Consider the following 20,836-nt stretch of genomic DNA (forward strand, 5'->3'; position numbering starts at 1 on the left):
CTGAAATGACATTTGAAATGCTTTTTCAGGAGTTCCTCTCTCCGCTTGCCTCTCCAGTACATCAGGCAGGTGCAGGTTCACATCTGCAGAGCACTAGGCATTACACCATTAACTTCCAGCTAGAAACTGGGCTGTTTAATACAAGATTTACAGGGACAAATGCCTGTACTGCTCATGTCCCCATGGTACACCCGCCGAAGAGTCAGCATCACGCAGCCACCCAGCCACAGCGCTGCAAGCAAACTTGTATCTTTGTGAGAAACTCCCAGGTCTGACTTGTGCTGGGGCAGCCAAGGTGATCAACAGCACGGCAATTAAATGCAAGAATTGTAGAAACTGCTTGGAGCCTGATTTCATTTAATTATGCTAAAAGATGTTAGGAAAAGGTAACATTGAGCTACCTGTTTTACACCCCTCAAACATACAGATTCCTGCTTTTCTGGGATTTGTTTTCTTCCCATAGCCAAGTCCCCCAGGTCTACGTGCTTATTCCAGCCATGACATGAGATCCATAGTTTATGTCTCCTCTTACTCCATGATCTCGCCCCCAGCCCCGTGCTGCCGGTGCCTCCCCACACTGCTTCACTAAGGGGAGGAGATCCCCGTGGCCTGTCGGCACAGCAAGGTGGCACACCTTGTCCCCAAAAGCTGGGGGTGAAGCAGGGCGCGGCATTCCCATAACCAGCTCCCAGCAGCCAGGGCCATCTCAGGACTCGCACAGCTCCTCTCGCAGAAGGCTGTTAAGAAGCCAGCACAAGTGGCAGGTGAGTAAGAAGAGATAAAGCCTCGTGGTTCATCTTTTATCCAACAGCTGCTTTTCTCAGGAAATAGGGCCAGATTTGGCCTAAATGAGCACTTGTTTGGTCCCTGGTAACAAGCAATATCCAGGTGCTTCAGCATCACAGATGCTTTCATTTGCCAGCATCAGCCCTGTTCCTTTTTCCGTCCTTCCCGACCCACTGAGAGGCTCCTGCTTGTGCTGCCTCGAGAGTCACGGCTGTGCTGTATAGATCAGCTATTTAATCTTCGACAGGCCAAGGCTTCCAAACACCGGATCCTTTTATCACGTCTAGGATGTAAAAGATAGGGGTTCCTGCACCCTGCAAGCCAGTGCTGTACGTGCAGTAGTACAGCTTTTCCATACGCTTGGGTTTAGCACGTGAGGACAGCTCTGCTCTCCTCACAGTAAGCAGGCACCGGCTTTGGGGCTTAACTGATGCTGCCACAGCAGGCGTGTTTAAACAGAGCGGCATCTGTGTGCATAAACATAGAGCTATACATTTTCATAGAATACAAACATACACAGGCAAACAAAACCAACCTAAGGCATTTGAATGCATAAAGCATTTTTCCCGCTTCCATCTACCCTCTGGAGGGCTGAAGCCTGTGCTGCATTCCATCTCCCCAGACCAGGCACAGTCCTGGGGGCCTCAGCAGGGACCCCTGGCACAATGCCTCAGCGTGGTCAGACCCCCAACCTGCTCTGAGCATCCAGCCCCGTGCCTGGCAGCGACCTGAAACCCAGCCCGGCTGGGAGGGCGATGGCACCCCGCTGGGGAGCCACCACAGCAGCCTCGTGACACGTCACAGGCTCTACCAGCAGCAGTGGTTGTCACTTGGGCGTCAGGACTAAGGAGACCAAACCTTTGCGAGGCTGAGCCTGGCTGCTGATGGCACCTCTGGGCATTCAGCACTGGTTCACTGCCCACGGTGCCGTTCTCTTGAGTGATGCTCTTGGGCTGTTAATCTGTGTCTGAGTGGTAGGTAGAGACGCCCAGGTCTTTTGCTCAGCTCCTGTATGGCCCACGGGTGCTGCGATGGTCTGGGGTGCCCCCGGCAACAGGGCCTGATCCAGGGCGGGCTGCTCAGCACGACGGGCTGCGGAGCCCCGTCCCCGCTGCTACCTTTCCTGCTTGTAATACAGGCTGCAAAGGACATAGTTATGCTTCCATGTGTTGCCCAAATATTAATAAAGATATTAATAGATATATCAGTACCTGTTTCAGGCTCTGCTGTCCACTGAAAGTGTCTCTAATGATTCCCTGCTTAGGGTTAACGTTGGTTAATGCTGAACACACTGAACGCACATTGCTCTGGTTTAATAGGCAATGCTTGGACCTTTCAACCCCCCAAAACAACTTCAACCTCTCCAGGAGCCCAAGCATCACTGCAACTTCTACATTTATCAGGCAAACCTGAAATATTGTAAAATATGCTTAGCTCAACACAGTTCATTTTCTACACCATTCCGTATCAATTTGTTTAATTAGCCATGATGATATTTTCTTGGGTTTTTTTAGTTCGTCCCGTATCAAACCTTCCATCATTCTGCTGGGACAGAAAGCAAGCAAACAGGACTGGAATTAGGTCATCCCATTTCCACAGCTGCTTCCCAGTCCCCAGAGGTCCCCTGAGCTCCAAGACTCATTAATAACCCCCCACCAGCACTCTATTAGCAGTTCAGAGATCTCTCCGTGTGGTTAGCTGAAAACCCCTGAGCGCAAATTATCCACTCCTGGTGGTTTGAAGATACCCAGCAAGAGCACCAGCTGCTGAGCAGCTTTCCTGCGGCGGGGGCATCTCACCCAGGGACCTGCACACCTGCCGCGCGCTGCTGCCCACGCTGTGCTGCCGCAGACAGACTGCGCTTTCAGCTAATCCTGGGCAGAGAACAGGTTCCTTCTGATCTGGATTTAACTGAACACTCCTTCTTGCCCTTTATTATTTCTTTTTTCCTTAGGACCTTTGTTTCCCTCATTACTTCCCCACATTTTCTCATTTCTAATTCATATTTATTGCAGTGAACTTCCCCTTGTCATTGTTTGCTAATTATAAATATGTATTTTATGACTGCATTTACTGCCCCTGAACCCCACCTCATTTGCAAACAACCAGCACCCCACTCTCTTAGTGTGGTTTTTAGACTTTCTGGGAAAACATCCTAAATAAACCCATTTTAAATCAGAGCTGGAAGGAAAGAAGCCACAGCTACGCTGGCCAGCTGCATTATATGCTGCTACCGGCAGCAGTGAAACGGGGTTTTCACATCCTGAAATCAAAAGCAAGGATGCCAAGTGGTGTCAGGGAGGGAGGGAAATGGAGTCCTCGTGCCTCCCCTCCCTCCCCAGGGCGTCACTCTTCCATAGGGCAATGCTTCTGTGGAAGAGCCTCCCCATTTCCCGGGGATGACAGAAGCCAGAGCACCCTGCTTCCAGCCTGGCTCCCACCAAACACGCCTGCTGCTCCTTCTGGGATTTTCCTTGCAAGTGAACAAGCACGCTAACCCAAGAGAAACCTGTCAGCTTTCCACCAGCTTTGGAAGTTGAACTGGTTCCCATGGGAAGCCCAGCAGCATGGGACTGCCTGCCTCCGTCCCGGAGGAGAGGTTTCCCCTCTGCAGCGGTTTCATGGTAGCAGATCTCAGCTACTCATGAAACCATCAGCCTCCTTCTTACTCAGAGTTTGCAGTTTAAAATGTTTTTTTCCAACTGCACACAGACGAACTTCTTTTCAGGCAGCGTACTGGCTGTATAGTATGATCAGCTGAGGAATTCATTTGGTTTAAACTTCACGAAGTGTAATCAGCTAAGCAACACACTGACTTCAAGTTCTGTAATCATTTTCATCTGGCAAGAGTAAGACTGAAGTAGATTTGCCCTTGGGCTGGGAACAAACACTGACTTGGGAAACTGCAGCATAAAATTGTTAGAAACATGAAAAGTATTTCAGGCCCGGCAGCAGGAGACCTCAAGACGGGTCACTCAGACTGAAACCTCCAACGTTTGCACAGATTTTCAATTTAGAGAGTAGTGAAGAGATTAACGAGCCATTACTACTGCTGTCTGCTGCAATTTGTGCGTCTCTAGCAAGGTGATCTACTGTCCCAACATGTTCATTAACTGCGGGGAGGCTGGGCCAGAAAGATCTGTATCTTTAGCTTCTATATCATTAGTGGAGGGAATGAGAAAGTATGCCCTTCCTGGCCAAATACGAGGGAGATGAAAGGTGAAGAGCCCTTGAGTTGGGTGACAAACTGCAAAAGTTTTGACTTTAAAAGTCTGTGTAAGTAAATAAAAATCTCCATCTAAGGCTGTAAATTGCTTCCAGTGTTCCTCAGAGGCATTATCCTAGTCAGTCAGCCATTCAGGAATTCAAAACATTGCTACAGACTTTCCCAGCTTAAAAATAGTTTCTTCCACATCATCAGAAACATGTATGAGCTAAAAAAAGCTTTTTTATGGAAAGACTGGAGATCTGTCCCATCAGACATACTGAATCAACTCTCAGATCCCAGTCTGAATCAAAGGGCATGCAGGACTGCCGCCACCGTCCCCACGCAGCACCAGCAGCCAGCCCCCCTGCAAGGAAAACCTTGGGAACACCGGGAGCTTGAGGAGGAGTGCATACGAACAGCTCCAATCATTTACTTCCTTTCATTCCAGGACTGTTGAAGCCCAGATCATCTTTCCCTTCTCTCCCTCCAAAGCTTAGACAGGTGGGAAGCAGACGACTTCTCATGCTTTGGAGAAAATTGTATTCAAGGATATAATCCAAGCCAGGAAATGCCAGATCTGGCCATAATATACCAGAGATGTCACTGAAGCAGAGAGCCTTGTGACATCCGGGGCTAGGGACAGTTTTTTGCTTTCTAGCCACCCAACACTGCAAGTCACTCTAGATCCTAGAGAAAAGAAAAATGTACAGGGCTTCTGACGGAGGAGTAGAATCCTCAGGGAGGGGAAGAGCAAGCTAGGGGCGGCTCCTGCCTTGGACTTCTCTGTTCCTCCTGTAAGGATGCATGAATTTTCTTTCCTCGGTTTATATAAGCTGCATAAAGATCACCCTGAAACGCAGACCCAGAACTTCCCTCCAAAGCTGAAAGGCAAACATGAACTAAACCCAAAGTGCTTTCCTCTAGGGTTCTAGACCAGACAGCTGTACAGACAACGGGACAGAACCAGCTGGGCCGCTGGGGCAGCCTTGCTGCTGGGCACCTCTCATCGTGTTCCCTGCAAGCCGAGACCGAAGTAGCGATGCCTACTGGGGAACACACGACGGCCAGCCCGCTCACTTGGCCTCTACGGGTCAGCCAAGCTCAAGTCACTTCTGTTAACGTATTGCTTAGGCTTTTAGGAGCCAGATTTAGTAGCAGGTGATGAAGTTATTCAGAACATAACTGGCATTGAGGATATGGGGTGTTGGATGGTTTGTGTTTAAACACATTTCAGCTTCTTTCCCCTTCCCTGACAGAATTCAGTTCTGAAGCTCATGCCGTTTCTCTTTCTGCCATACATCCATGTTTAGAGTTCAAAATGTACCTCATGAGTATTTAACCTTAAATGCTGAGCGAAAGCCAAAGCTCTTTGAAAATGTGCATCAGGCTTTCCTTGAAGCAATTCTTGTTTCAGAGAAGGAGAACACGAACCTTTCAATCTTTGTTCAGGAAGCAGAATGCTTACACATGACTTTCCCAAAAAGCATATGGTTTGACCATTTCAAAATGACCAGAATGCAAACCCTGCAAGTAAGCAGGAGCTGGTGGTTTCAGCTGTTAATGCCGCTATAAACAGCTGTCGTTCATGAAGTACAATGCTGCAGACCACCGGCTCACAGTGATGTGGTCCTGGGGGTAGATTCTACCTAGAAATGTGCAGCTCCCCTAGCATCTGATCACGGATGTGCTAGACGTCTAGCTAGAGGCACCATCTGGCTGTGAAGGACAACGGTCCCCCATCTAAAGTTGGAATTCAGGCAGTATGTATTTTTATAGGAACATACAAAATGTTTTTACTCCTTCAGACTACCTACATCCAAACAGCCAGCGTGCAAACGGCAGCTTCATCAAAGGGGCAACTCTGGTCGGCTCTAAAAGCAGCGACAATGCCAACCTACACCTTTGCAGCAACTCCAGAGGTGCTGGCCGATACTCAAGACTAGAACCAAACAGAAAAATATTCAGAAGACAGAAAAGCTGATGACCCTGCCAGCCATATTTCAGAACAAACAGTTCACTGGCCTGGGCATGCATTCAGGAGATAGGTATTATCTCTCAGGAAAACTATAATAAAAAAGAATAATCATACATACTCTGCCCATTTTGGAAAGGACAACTGTCCCATGTTCAAGACAAACGGGATGCATACAAGGCTGGGTTAGCATCTCTCTCTGGCTCCCTGGACCAAAGATTATACGAGGTGGAGAAGGGAGAAAGAATCCTCCAGCATTTTTCACAGCAAACTATAAACCAGCAGACCTGGGCCCAAGGCTCTGCTCCAGTATTTATGGAACTGTTTCCACTTCCCTTCCCCTTTGCATTTCAGACAAAAGAACAACAAAGCCCAGTCCTGAATAATGCAATAAGCTGATGCTTAGGATGCTCAAGTGAAAGGCAGGAAACCCAAGTGCAAGTCTTTGACTTGAGTCAAGCAGAGTACAAACATCAAATCCAGATTGCTTATTTCCTATGACAACGCAACACACGAACACTTCGTTTGAGATTTCATTACTTTTGATCTGCACGACCACTGGAGAACACTTCGGCAAACCTAGCATCTGCCATAACCACTGGATTTTTTGGTGGTTCCCGCTCCCCTCCCCCCGCACCCCTCCCCCCCCCCGCACTGCCATTTGCTCAGTAGGTGCTTGAAACAGAGTTCATGTTCATATTAGTGTAGCATTAGCTGGGTTAATTAGTGCACGGCTGCAAGAGTGCACTAATGTGTTTTATAAATTATGTATGTGCTAGAATTAGCTTATTAAAGAATTCCTAAAGAACTATGTGCATATGCACGTAGTAATTCAGTTGTTGCTGCTATTTGCATTACTTTTTGGTACTCTGCGACCCCGCAGCAAAGCACTGAGCTCCCCAGGTCTGGCAAAGACAGTCAGAGAAATCTGAGTGGGTGAAAATGAGAGGAAGCATCAGGCGTGCAGGGTACCTATCTCAATAGTAGTGCCCAGGGAGGGGCAGAGATCTGAAAAACAACATGGAACATTTCAACTCAATGAGGTTACAACAAAAATCCTGTCTTGCTCCTGTCCACAAACAGCAAAATAAATTATAACTGCAAATGCATCCCAAGACCTTAGTAATATGATGGCCACAGTGGGCAAAAGACCCCTCTCTCTTCACTAGAATGTGACAATGCAACAAAGTACAAGACCTCAGAAGCTGACCTAACTGCGTTTGTCTTCCTTAAGTATCTGAGGAAGAGTGATTTTCTAGCTACCAAGTGACCTGGCTTATAAACAGAGATTAGGACCAGGTTTCAATCACTTAACTCTATTATGAAACTTAGTGGGGAAAAGAACCCACGGCAATTTTTGAAGAAAAGGTTCTGAAGTAAGTTTTCTTCCCAGTTACTACTCCAGCTGAGACAGGCTGGTTTTCAGAACATACTGCAATCAACTGGTATGCCCACGGTCAAAACTCTGTGCTCTTCCCTTCTCAAGGCAGCTGCATCTTTCTGCATGTACTTTGGAGAGCGAGCTGCTCCTCAGCACCAAAGCACGATCTCCACTGAGCCATCCACCTTGGAGAAGACTCACCAGCTTTGGCAAGAGGATCACTTGAGAGTTGGGAAAACCCCAGCAGAACTTCAGCTGACAGGCCTCGTATCCTCCTGCATCTTTGAAAGTGGTTAATACCCCAGCCCAGAAACGCCTCATGCCTGCCTGCTTCAGAGGAACAAGCAGCTTTGACTCCCACAAACAGGTTGCTTGACATTAATGCTTTAAACAGAGGAAGCTGCTGTAAGTAAATATGTAGCTTGTGAGCTTGTAGGGATAGCAGAAAGAATCTGTTTAAAGATCAGTCTTTCTCTGTTCAAACTGTTACAAAGAGACATATGGCAGTTTTTCTTTCCTACTTGTTGCAGTTTTCTGGAGATGAATTGTACAACCTGGCCTAGCAAATTTCCTGCTGTAAGAAGTTGCGATAAACAAACAGTGGCTAACTAACAAGTTAGTTCAATATTTACACAACCTTTTCATTTCTAAGTACGTGGCACAGATTATTAGAAAAGACGAAATCCCTTCAGATAAACACGTAAGATTTTCCACTGAACAGCTTGCTCCCTCCCCAGAAACAGGGAGCGACAATCCCCAGCGTACAGCAACACTCAGATCTAGCAGCTGGCATGGGATCCACAACAAAGCAAAGCAACCTACAAAGAGCAGCTCTTTTCATTGCTGGATACCTGCAGCAGGCAGGCATGCTACTGGTTGCTTGCATTTTTTTTTTAGTCTTTACCAGATAACGCAGCTGCCTACTGCTGATAACATTTATTTATGTGAGAAGGTGAACCCGCTGATTAGGAAGCTACAGTTCTTGTGTGCACTGAAATTTCCTGCGAACAAAAGGTTAAGATCGCAGCCTATCTTCCTCCTCCTGCTCGACAGAAACTGGAAATAACAAGCATACACACAGCATGGGAAGCCGTCTTTGGGGAAACCACAGCAAACCTTTACACCCAGAGCCTGTAGAGGAGGCGTGAACACCAGACCTGGGAACTTTTATTCTGCTCTTGAAAACAAACAAAAGAACCCAAAAGTGAGACCACAAGGCATTTGAGAAAACATTGAGAAAAGATGACCATGTCAAAGGAGAGTGGAGATGCTCATTCGTCAGCAATCTGGATATTCTTCAGAGGAGGGCAGAATTTACAGCTGAGAAAATTTTCCAATGTAAAGAACATTTTAAAAATAAAATCATAATAAAAAAGTTTTGACTCAGCAACCTCAAGGTTTTGGCTAAAACCCAGCATTTGCAGTAAGGTGTTTATACAACTGAGGAGAACACTCCTATAGTGATCTTGATTGTAGCGATCTAACATATAATCAGTACAGAACAATTTTTTCAATAAGGTAACAACATAACTGCTTGTTCTTATTGCCACTTTCACTCAGGTTTAAAAACATCTTTTTCCCTTTCAGCCATCTTACACACTTCAGAAATGCAACATCATATGCTTATTCCAAGTTCTCACCTAGCAAAGCTGACCAAGTAGGGGAAAGCAGTCTATGGCACACAGTAGCTGTAAGAAAATTTTTCAGCTCATGCTCTTCACTCACCCTCCTATACCTTTCCCTCCCAACATCCCTTCTGTAGTGCTCCTTTACTATCATCACGTTTTAACAGGGCATCTTCCTTCTTTCCCCAGGCACCAGGTAGCTGTGCATATGAAATAACTATTGAGACCAGTGCTCCACAGCGGTGTACTGCTGGAGTCGAACTGAAAGCAAAAATCTCCTATTCCTTAAAATAACCTAGCCCTTCCTCAGTGCTGGGCTTGAAAGCCTGTCACAATTACTGGGGTCAAAAGAAGCCTCTTCTGCTGCTGTCAGCACTGCAAAGCACAAACACATATTGTTTGCGTCCTTTATAGGTGGTTTCTTTTCCCTTCACACAATGACTCCTCTCACCTTTTTGCTAGGGGAGCAAGTGCAATTCCACCAACTCCAGCATGCCAGAACTGAGAAGACCCACTAGATACTCCGTCAAAAACAGAGCCCAGGCAAGAAAGGACTCTGTCCACCTGAACAGCATGCCGGTTCACGGCAGCCGGCAGCCAGAGGTATGCTCTTGCTCAAGTTCTGTTTGCCAGACTTGGAGTCCAGCTGACCTCACATGTGGGAATGCTTCTCTGAAGCTCCCCCTTACACACACCATGCGGTTGAATGCATCTGCCCATCTGCAGTTTTAAATATTTGCAGCACAGTGGTGGAAAATGAACCCCAACCTCCAACACCAATCTATTTTAAGCTTTGGGCTAAAAAAAACTGCTAAAAAAAGCAGTTTTCAGACTTTACTAAGTGTTGCTGTTAACATGCAGTTACATTATCCATCCTTCTGCTATTTTCTGTTTGGCCTACTGCCTCCCAAAAGTAAGCACATGGGGGAAGGGGAGGGGGCACAGGCAAGACACATCCCAGCAGTTGGAGCCACATTCTTAATAATAATGAATGAATATGTGTTAAGCTCACAGAAAGGCACGTTTCAGTGCCTGATTTTTAATAGCTCTTGGTTAGAGTGAGGCCTAGAGAACAACAACTTCCTCCTGCCAAGCAATCACATTTTAGTATAGTGATGACACCATGTTATTCAGCTCTTTTCTTTAAAAAAACCCCACAAAATTGAATGTCTCCATGGGAACAGCCTAAAGTTGATTTTGGAAAGAGGCTCATTTCCTATAGCTTTTCTGTTGGCATAAAAATAATGTCACTGAACTGTATCCGAAGCAAGTGCTTTATGAAGTATCAAAAGATAGCAGTCAGTGCTGAAAATATCCTCCCTACGGTTGATTTTTTTTATTTTTTTTTTTCAGTTTCTGAAGCAGAATAAAGGGCCCAGAAAGGTTTCTGCCCTGTTTTTCTCAACAAGAAACACACCCCAAGTTACCACCAGTGTGATCTAATTAAATCATTCTTCAGCCTATAATGTGTAATAAGTGTCAGTATGGAAAAAATCCTTCTTAGAAGAACAATTATAACTTAAAGCGGTCATCCTGGTTGGCTGGCTGAACAAATGACACATGTTCACACAAGAATAATTCAGTCAACCGTCTTAATAAGGATTTACTTTAAACAGAACCTTGTATGGGTACACTAGACTCAGTCTCATTAAGGAGTAAGTTGGATTTTTATACAGCATGAACCACTGGCAATCTAAAACAGACCCACTGAAGAATGGAATGGAGAATCAAACGCAATGTTTCAGACCCAAGCTCTATGTGCCTTTAATACTTTCTTTCTCCTTTTCTTTTTTTTTTTTTTTTTTGAGAGAGTGCACACTACGACAGACATTTGCATTTATCATGTTTTTAACTTCTTTTCTAAGGATGAACTCTCTGAATCTGCATCTTCCAACTCCGCTCTGTGTCTTTTCAGTCCTCCGAGAGACTGAGTGCTCTCACTGCCCGTAGGATGCAAGTCAGCAGTATCCTCTCTCGTGCTCACGCCGTAGCTGTTGCAGTCCACTTCAGACAGGCAGCAGTCTTTGTGCAAGGTCACACCCATCTGTACAAGGTTGCCATTATCAGCATTTGAGTGCACCTGTAGTCCTTGTGTCACAGTCTCCTGCTCTCCAAAACTCTGTCCATTGTTGAAGCATGAAGGGCGAAGATGCAAGTGGCCGTTATTGTGGTTAACACAGGAGGTGTCGAGGCTCCTTTCCTCACTGTCATCAGTCTGGTTTCTGGAGCAGTGACCCGACATGCTACAGATGGCAACAGTGGAGAATGGAGGGACCAGTGCGTGATGGCTTGATGCTGGTTGACAGTTCTGACTATTTTTCTGTTCTACAAGTCCTGCAGTCTGAATGCAAGATTCTTCAGTACAACTATTTAGCCCTTTGCAGTTAGCTTTTCCATTGAGCTTTTTAGTCTCAAAAGAATGCTCTATACCTCCGCTGCTAGCGTCTTCAGACGCATTTTCTTGACTCTCCATCCGCCGCTGATTGTCACATTCATGAGCTTGACCATTACTAGAATTTTCTATCAAGCCACATTCTTTTAAAGTTTCTCTGTTGTGGCTTTCAGTAGAAAGAGCTGGGGAGCCTTGAGGAACTACTGAACTCAAGTTCCTAACATCTTCCTTACTTAGCGAGTGTGCTGTACTGTGCCTTCCACTAGTTCCTGGTTTCCCCTCGTCATTCTCTCCATCTGCTTTGGAGGATTCACCATCTTTGCCAGCTGAGTACGATATGTAAGAATAATGAAGCCATTTGTAAGCTTTGTAAATCTTTCTCTCCACTGATTCGCTGTCTGAATAAGGAGATGTCCTTTCTTTGAGAACTTCTTTGTTGGCTGAACTCCTTTCTGGCGAAGAAGCTGGAGAAGAAGAGAGATCATCTACTTTGATCTGGGGGTAATCATAGATGTCCTCACCTACGTAGGGGGTCACACTTTCTGTGTTAGTGCTAGTCCTTTCCTCCTTTTGCACCTTCTGTCGGCGCCTCAGTGCATTGCGCTGCCTCATAGATGTGCGTCGTTCATTCAGTTCCTCTTCATCTTCCGTGCTGCTGCTGCTGCTGGAACTGCTGGATTCGTTCTCCTCAGGACTTGGGGACTGTGGCCGTGGGAAAAGGTCTGTATCTAGTTCTGCCTCACAGGTATTGTCATCAGAGTCAGACTCATTGGAAAGGGCCAGGAGACGTTTATCCTGATACTTCCTCAGTGCAGAGAGCCTCTGCTGACGGGAAGCCACATCTTCTCTGGCTGAGGGGGATGCAGTGGATCTTAAGGCCCTTAAGTTATAGGCAGTTTCATCAGACTCTTCAGCCACATGTGGTGGGGAGTGATGCAAAGAGGTGGAGGACTCTGACTCGCTGTAAGCAGAGCGTTCACTTACTCCTGCGTGGAGCTGCAGGATTGTGCTCTCACTGAGGTCACTGTCTGAGTCAGAACTCCAGCCCTCAATCTCGCGGCGCACCAGGGAGTCAAAAAAGGCCATCATCCGTGGATCCTCCTGAACTGACTGGTTGGCATAATCATGGGACAAACCACTACCACTATTCAACACAAGACTGATGTACTCTTCGTGAGTGTAGAGGCAACGTGAATCATCCTCAATTCTACCATCCAGGTCCCCTGTGCAGTCAGGCTGCTTGTAAGGACTCCAGATCTGTAACAGAAAACAAAAAAAAGCGCGCATGTCTTTGAATTCATAAACTATTGTAAACATTTGAAACAGAACAGTAGCGCAAATACCCAGAACAATTGCAGTGCAGACTGTTTTTATTAATTTTTACCCCTCAGACTCATCAGTATTCCAGAGATATAGGGTTTTTTCTCCCCCTTTACAAATGTTTTTTTTCCTGCATCTACTTCACCCATCCAGAACTTGAAAGCTCTCATACTGCAGATTGTCCATCATTTCAGTATTACATTGTGTAGTAATTTCTTCCAAATTGCAGGGCTCTATTTTTATGTAATAGGGGATGCTTACTCACTAACGGTGAGAATAGTTTGTTGCCTACAATGCAGCCTTAGCACTAATGAAAGCACTTGTTTCCCAGGAAACTAGAGTTGCTTGTGCCAGTGATGTAGAGTAACATTTCATCCAGCTGCATAGTCAGTCACACCTGATCAGCAGGCAGCGAGCTGAATGCACGGAAGTGAAAAGCAGAGCTGCACTACTCCCTTTAGGGAACAGTCACGAATAAAAGAAAGCATCCAACATCCTCTCAAGACACAGCAGTTGTTTTAGTTAGTGGAGAAAGGTGAAGAAGTGTTTTACTGAAAGCTATTTCTGACATGGAGAGAGGTAGTAACATTGCAAAGTGTAACGATTTCACCAATAACAACAGCCTTGACTGTGCTTTCCTCAGTTTTCCTGGTGCGGAGGCGAAAAGGGAAAAAGAAAAAAAAAAATCCCCAAAGAAGATCCACCAGTATCTGTAAGAAACTGATAACCCATAGCAAACATAAGAGTTGGATCTCCTCACCTTTCTCAGTTTTACTCAGATTTGGGGACAATATAACTAAGGCTCTCATTGGATAACCACTATCATTTCATTCTAGATTGATGGTTAACATTTATGTACAACACTTACTGTAAGCAGAGCTAGTATATTGCTTATTCACAATACTGTCTTAATGTTCCGCTTATAAAATATCCAATTTCAGTCATGCTTTGGTTTTACCATGTTAACAAGCTCAGGGAAAAAAAAATATCTATGCCAGCTGTCTATAGCAGGTTGGCCTTTTGGGATAGACTTTGGCACAAACATCTAACTCTTTTCCCCAACAGAAATTAGTCAAGTTTTGTTCCAAGTAGACAAAACCGCAAACAAAAAGTGTCTTTCCTCTGTAAATGGGATAATCAGCACTCATCTCACAGATGCGTAGTTAACACATGCAACATAATCTGATACTACCATGACAAGCATTATAGAAAAAGCCCATGAGAATGCCAGTAATTCTGCATTCAGAGATTTTAAACAGTGTATGGTAAGACTACACCTTTAATATTGGAAGTAAAATGAAATAAATTATCTTGCACCTACTTTTTCAGCACAGCCAAATTTAAGATGTACAAGTAAAACCTTCATTCTGGAATTCTCCCAAACTTGAATGCCTTTACTTTGCATCCTCTGTAATTTATGGTTAACAGAGCTTCCACATATGATCTGCCTATGCAGATAAGAGACACTATTCCAAAACGAAAGTGGCTGCTGTACAGAAAAAGGTATACCTGCAATCATCAAGCAGCCTTTTCAGAGCAAAGACAAAGGAATTTTACATTGCATTACATAATGTAATGTAATTCCTAGGAACGTGCCTCAATATCACAGTGTGTTCGCTACTTGTACTTAATTGCTATTTTTATTATTTGCAGTACTTAAATTGTCTTCCAGTACAGTTCGTTAACATAATACTTGAAACCAGAATGAAGACAGTCTCCATTGCTTAGTTCAAGCACTGCAGTTACTAGATACAGGGCTCAAGGGACAAGCATCAGGTTTGGATAAAGATATCAAAACCCAATCTAAGCCATGTAGAGACTTCCATCAACCGTACATTACCTTTTTGAATTCAAGAGAACACAACGAGTCTCTCCTTATGCTCTGATTATTTCTCATGCTACACTTCCTAAAGACAACGTAGAAGAGAGTCTTCTCTCGGTGGATGCATGACAGAGACTGTCGATTTGGGGATACATCAGTTTTTTTAAAAGAAAAATAGAACTCTGCTTGCTTAAAGGACTATTCGGAGTTGCTGCCTTCTTGATGATTTACCTAGCACACGTTCAGTACCTTCTCTCACAATTTTTCAGATGCTTTCCCCTCTTTGTCCCACCATTGAGCATTTCAGTGTGTAGATCAGATCTTTTTCTATTTAAGAAGCATATACCTTCTTATAAATGCTTCATACCGTATGCCTGGACAAGTAGAGTGGCATTCCTCAAACAGTCTTAGCAGTGTTAGATTGATCACTAGGCTTTATAAATTTTTTTTTAAGCAGGAGAATTAGAAAACTCTTAGATTCTGTATGAACTACTATAAATGGAGGAGAGGTAGAGTCTTCTCTGAAGTCCCACTTGGAAAAATCTGGGTTTTAATGAAAAGTCATCTAAAAAGGTACATAAAACATGCACAGAGAGATTCTGCATCCTTGTTAGTGCTACCAAATCTTTCTGCTAACTCTGCAAGCATCAGAGAAAATACAGCAATGTTAAATACTGACAAGATAGCTACAAAGAGTCTATAGCAAGGCTTTTTCCCTTCCGAGACAGATTTGTTCACAAAGGAGGAGCAAATGATAAAGAGAATTCAAGGGAATTCAGGATGAATACCTGTTTGTACAGGATCAGCTGTTTCTGTGGAGACTGATATTCCTACTTTCTAGACATTTTGCTATGAGGGATTGCGAGGGCCTGCCAGAGTTCCACAAAGAAATTAGACTAAGACTCTATCCTTGGCAGAACCAGGAAGTCTTTAAACTGGCAGCAACTGGTCCAGTGATCCCTGTGACATCTGAAACGTGCTTCTTTGTAAATAGAGTGTCTCTTGTCTTTTTCTCATCCTCTGACTGATGCCATGTTGAGGAAGAATGTGAGCAAATTGGAGAAAATAAGTTGGCAAATCATCCCACTGAACAACACTCTATCAAGTTCTTTCTCTGTCAGATTACTCACTGATGCCCTGAGTACAGATATAAAAATAGGAACAGAAACAGAAAAGGGGAGTGCAAAATTGGTTCTCTACTTCAGCTGAGATGCTTCAGAGAGAATCTTTGAATTGCTTGTATACCATGGTGGCAAACCCTCAAATTTTAAAACAAAAAAGTAGTTATGCTCGTAGCGTGAGAATAATTAAAACCAACTATATTAGATTATCTGATTAGGCAGAGGCGGCTAGCCACAATGACATTAATCTGTCACCATAGCAACATGGGCAAATAGACTTTTCTATCTTTGATATACTGATGATTTTTAAACAAATGGGACCTACAGCAGCTGTGCTCAGTTACACAGTATTCCATTTCCAATACAAAACAGTATTTTCTTTCAGAAAATCCTTACACACTTTATCTATTCTATCTTTTCTGGAACTGTCTTCTAACTGCATTGCATTACTCTCCACAGCCCTCCTCTAAGCCCCACACATCAGAGGGAATGGCTCATTTGTTTCTCCCACAATGCAATTAATTTTCCTGCCAGCACATCCCAACGTCTCACACACTTAACTGAGGGGAAAGTGGTATTTCTCTGTTTTATATTGCTTTAGCCCTCATGGTGAATGCTTGCTGCAAATGATGATTTTTAGTTCACAGCTGTGCTTTTCCATACAGCTTTACTGAGGTTCAGGTTTCTGAAATGGAGGGCAATGAACAATTCATCTGAGTTGATGTGTCCAGCGTACACTGTCTGGAGTGAAGGCTTCTAGTATCCTTTATTTATGAGCTTGCTGAGTCTTATTTTAGGTTTCTGAAACCTCCTCACTTGGATATTCACTGTTCCACCCCCTGCATCTTATCAACTATATTCTCAAACCTAGCAGAAATCAAACCCTGAACCACTGAGTTACTGAATTATATTCTTGTAGGTGCTGTACAACAAAATAAAACCAAAGCAAAAAAACCTCATAACCACAAAGGTCAAAATCATTTGTGTGAATACTATTCATTTCAGCAGGGCTAGACCTGAGATGAATTTGTATCTCATTTGCAATCAGCATTAAAATAGCAAGTGTGTTGGCAGAAGCACGTGGAATTACTGAATGGCTTGTCTGTATCATGCCTTGATGCTGCTGCTATCAGTTCCTCACTTCTAGAAGTACTAAATTTAGGGCAGCTCGTCTAAAAATTAAGGACTCGGATAAACAACTACTTACATCCACATTTTTAATTCATCACAGAGTTTCTAAAATTGAGGGTATGGAATATCAGCGAACCACAGTGAAGTTATCTTCTGTGATTTAATTCCAGAAAGATTTTTAGAAGACACTTGAAGGACAGTAAGAGGAAGGACACTTCTTAAAGAAGTGATTAAAACAAACAAACAAAACCCAACAAAACATAAAAAAACCCTAACTACAATTTTTATTTATTGCTCTTCCTCTTGCCACCTCAACTTCTCCGAGCAAGCAATCAAGCAATTACATGGGGGAAAGAAGGACAGCCAGGCAAGGGAAGGACTTGTCTTCCCAGCTGGGTTTAAGGCAGTAAATAGCCCCTCGGAACTGCTGCTGTTGTTTTTCCTGTTTTGCCCTTCTTCTAGTGGCAGTTACTAGCCTCCAGCCTATCTGTAGAAGTAGCTGGAATGAAGAAGAAACCACCATTGTATGGACACCCACAAACTGCTGTTCACGAAGACAGTACTTTTAAAGAGTGAAGTCATGCAGATCAGACAAGATGTGAGCCTTAGAACAACCTGATCCCCAAACAAAGCCCATTACAAGCTGAGACAAAATGACATACAACAAAGGAGTAAGAAGTTCTGGCTCGCTAATAAAGTTAATACATTAAACACCTTTCCCTTAATTTGTTTCTAGCTTACAATGTTTGGGGAATTCAGCTCCTTCAAAGCAACTACATGAGTTTCACTGCACATACTGTGACACACCAGGCATTCTCTTCTAAGGAAGCATTCAAGCAGAGGTGTCTTTGAAAGAGTTACACAACCTGTGACTGGAGCCTTAATCGAACTAACCTTTTAATCACTAGGCAAAAAAATAACCCTGCCAAAACCCTAGCAGAAGTACACAAAAGCAACACAGGGGATGTTTATACCAATGCTAATCCAACAGTCTAAGCACACTCACGCAGGAAGGATTCATAGGGTGAAGGGTCAACAGATCTAAAATCCAAAAGGGAGAATTCAAGCTGCATGAATCAAGTTCCCAAAGCAAAAGAAATGCCTCTGGCAAAACTGTTGTTAAACAGTGGCAGTTTGATTACTTGGAAATTGAAAAAATCAGTGACTTGGTAAGACTGTTCAATGCACTTTTGTTCAAACACTGTATTGATAGATTTGTGATCAAACCTGTCAGAGGGACACAGATGAAGAAAGAAGTAGAAAAGCAAACTAAAGTACCAGTGGAAGACAGAAGAGAAGGAAAGCTAAACTACAGTCAGAAGCCAACTGCTGACAATACTTGTCATGCAAGTGATGCAGCCTGGCATTGGGCCATGGTCCCAGGATTTTGGGCCAGTTCTGGTCCGTAAGTGGCAGACCAATAAAACATTCCTTTGTAGGAAAAGTTCATTCAGTCATCTTGTAGGTGACTGAAGTGTTTACTAATACTCAAGCAACCTCATTTAGTGCCACATGCAGGTAAGACTTTTATGAAGTCATTCACCAAAGTTAGAAGCAGCATCAGTTCTCATTATCCTACTTAAAAATTAAATCATTCTGGCCTCATACATCTTGTTGATAGACCTAAATTATAGCAAAATTTCTATGGAAGCAGAATGTAAAGTACATTAGTGTAGCATTTTTCTGCCTCCCCACCCTCAACCTCTGCTACTAGAAATGACAAAAAAGTTACTGCCTTGCTCACACAGTATTGGCTGTCTTTCCTTAATAAAAGAAAGTTTCAGAACCTAACAAAGTTTTTATCTCTTTACTTTCCACATAAAAAGGAACAAACTTTCTAAAAATACTGTACATTTTTTAGGGGATTAAAAAAAAAAAATATCGTGGAAGGTATTAAGCGTCCTGTTTCCTCTGGAAGCCACAGGAAGGTATACTGAATTGATTCAATGCAGAAGTGTGTACAAAAATTATAGAAGGGCTCCTGAGGTAGCATTTGGGACAAATTCAGCTAGGTCAGGCTAGGCTAAGGCTCAACAATAGTCTTTGGAGAGATTTTTATCAAATTTTAGCCTAAAGTATCAGAAGTCTTACAAGATTATATTACATCTGTGACCAAATTCTCCTCAAGAATGACTGCGTGATATTTCAGTTATATAAGGAATGGAACTGGAAAAAATTTCCTTTTTCAAGGTAAAAAACTAGGAAATTCTGATCTTATCCCCTAACTCCAAAACCTTTAAAATTGAAATGGATTTTAAAGTTGAAATGCCCAATGAAAAATCTGTGTCAGTTTAGCCAGCAAATGAGACATACCACTTTACAAAAGACCAAGATGAGAAGACAGGATGGGTGTGGAAAAGAGCGATGCTGAGGAAAACAAAGCATTTCTTCCTGAAATATTGAAAGAGCACATTTTCTGATACTTAATCTTACCTTTATAATCTTTTCAACGCCAGAAGAACAGATCATGTAAGTGTGAGGATTAAACCGGACTTGGTTTACAATTGACCGATGACCTTTCAAGACCATAAAAGCACCATTGACAACCCTGCCAATGCCACCTAGGGGAAAAACAAGCACACACTTAAATGAATAATTAAATCTTCATATTGCTTTCATTCATAATCATTTAAAGTCATATTATATTTGACAATGCACTTCAGCTTTATTTTGCAATATTTTAAGGCCTGTGTTAGCTGCAGAATTCCAATTTTACGAGCAATGCCGCTATGAAAAGCTGCAAGTTTGATGAAAAGCATCCTTCCGGCAAATGAGGCCTTGGAGGCCAACTCTGATTCAACTATCTAAACAAACAATGAAAATTTTGACCTAATATGACAAGTATGTGAATAAGAACAACATACATACTTAATGAAATCATCAGTGAAACCACAGTGCCTAAGGCATGACACTGCTTACAGTTTGTAAATTTGAAGCAGAGGCAAATAAAGAGGTTCACTTTTTTAATAGCTATACTCTTCTTTATTTATTTTTTAAATCACCAATTCATTACTGTCATAGTTGACTCTAGTCTGATGGATGGGAATTTAAAGGAGGCAATCTTCAAGGCTACAAACTGAGTTACTAAACTACAGCTGTATTTAGTATAGCCTTGCCTAGACCAGTATCTATAACAACTCAATATTTCTGTGAATCAAGCTTAGAGAGGGACCTGAAATAATACCATCTGACCAGCGGGTTATATCATGCTTTGTCACAAGGCAGGGAATTAGCTGAAATGGAATGCTTTTGTGCTAATGGTAAAACTCAAAACAGAAGCCAGACAACTTTTCTGCTTGGTCATTGACTCTTACTAGGTCTATACACCAAAGCAAGAAACCGTCACACAGTGTTTTTTTTATATTAACAGACTCACATAATTCAAACCACAAATTTGCTAAAATGCACACCAGTGTATCTGAATAAACAAGTGTCAATCAACATGCTAGGACTAACATCTACAGTGAAAAAAACCAAAATGTTTCAAAGTAGGGAAGTAAAAACTCAAAACCACTTCAGAGGAAAACAATCACGCTATTTACAATTTCAAAGGTCATAAGAACACCTTACAGAAAGTTTAAATAATTTCATCAGCTTCTGTGCTACTTACAGTTGTCTTAACACTAAACAAGTAAACTTTAGGTTCTTCTTGCTGAAGATGTTTGCTATCCTCCTTTGACCTCAACAGGAGCTCTTTCAAGCTGAAATAGCTGCTGGTTTAAGCCCTAAGTCCAATGTTGAACTACCCGTCTTTTAAAACTGAGTCAGAGTTCTCCTGCAATGCATGTTTCTCAAAGAAAAGCTTGCATCAACACCGCAGGGTAGCAAGATACAAGGGTCAGGGAGAAAAAAAAAAAAAAGAAAAGAAGGCATTCCTCCATCACCTTCCATTTGTTAGGTTACATAAAGAGCTGCAGCTAGTGAGCTTGTTGTTCAGCCCCTCTCCTCTGAGAGATACTACTCTATCCCTTTCACTCATTATAACTACACTCTGAAGACCAGACTGATGTGTACATTGTGTACAAACGATGATACGGATTTAGAAATAAGGAGTCATCCAACTCCTAAAAATCTGCAG

General features: G+C 43.1%; 1 protein-coding gene across 4 annotated transcripts in view; it reads right to left on the reverse strand.

Annotated features, from left to right (window-relative positions):
- Positions 1–8,492: 8,492 nt before the first annotated feature.
- The window catches only part of DCAF5 (DDB1 and CUL4 associated factor 5), a 77,438-nt gene continuing 65,094 nt past the window's right edge, over positions 8,493–20,836 (reverse strand). For all 4 annotated transcript variants that reach the window (XM_056344828.1, XM_056344831.1, XM_056344830.1 and 1 more), the window contains exons 8-9: positions 19,192–19,319; positions 8,493–12,621 (exon numbers count right to left, since the gene is read on the reverse strand). In XM_056344828.1, coding sequence (XP_056200803.1) covers positions 10,813–12,621; positions 19,192–19,319 — 1,937 coding nt within the window. In that variant the 3' untranslated portion in view covers positions 8,493–10,812. The remainder of the gene's footprint in view (positions 12,622–19,191; positions 19,320–20,836) is intronic.

The sequence above is a fragment of the Falco biarmicus genome, chromosome 7 (genome assembly GCF_023638135.1).
Source record: "Falco biarmicus isolate bFalBia1 chromosome 7, bFalBia1.pri, whole genome shotgun sequence".
In the NCBI taxonomy this organism is placed as follows: Eukaryota; Metazoa; Chordata; class Aves; order Falconiformes; family Falconidae; genus Falco; species Falco biarmicus.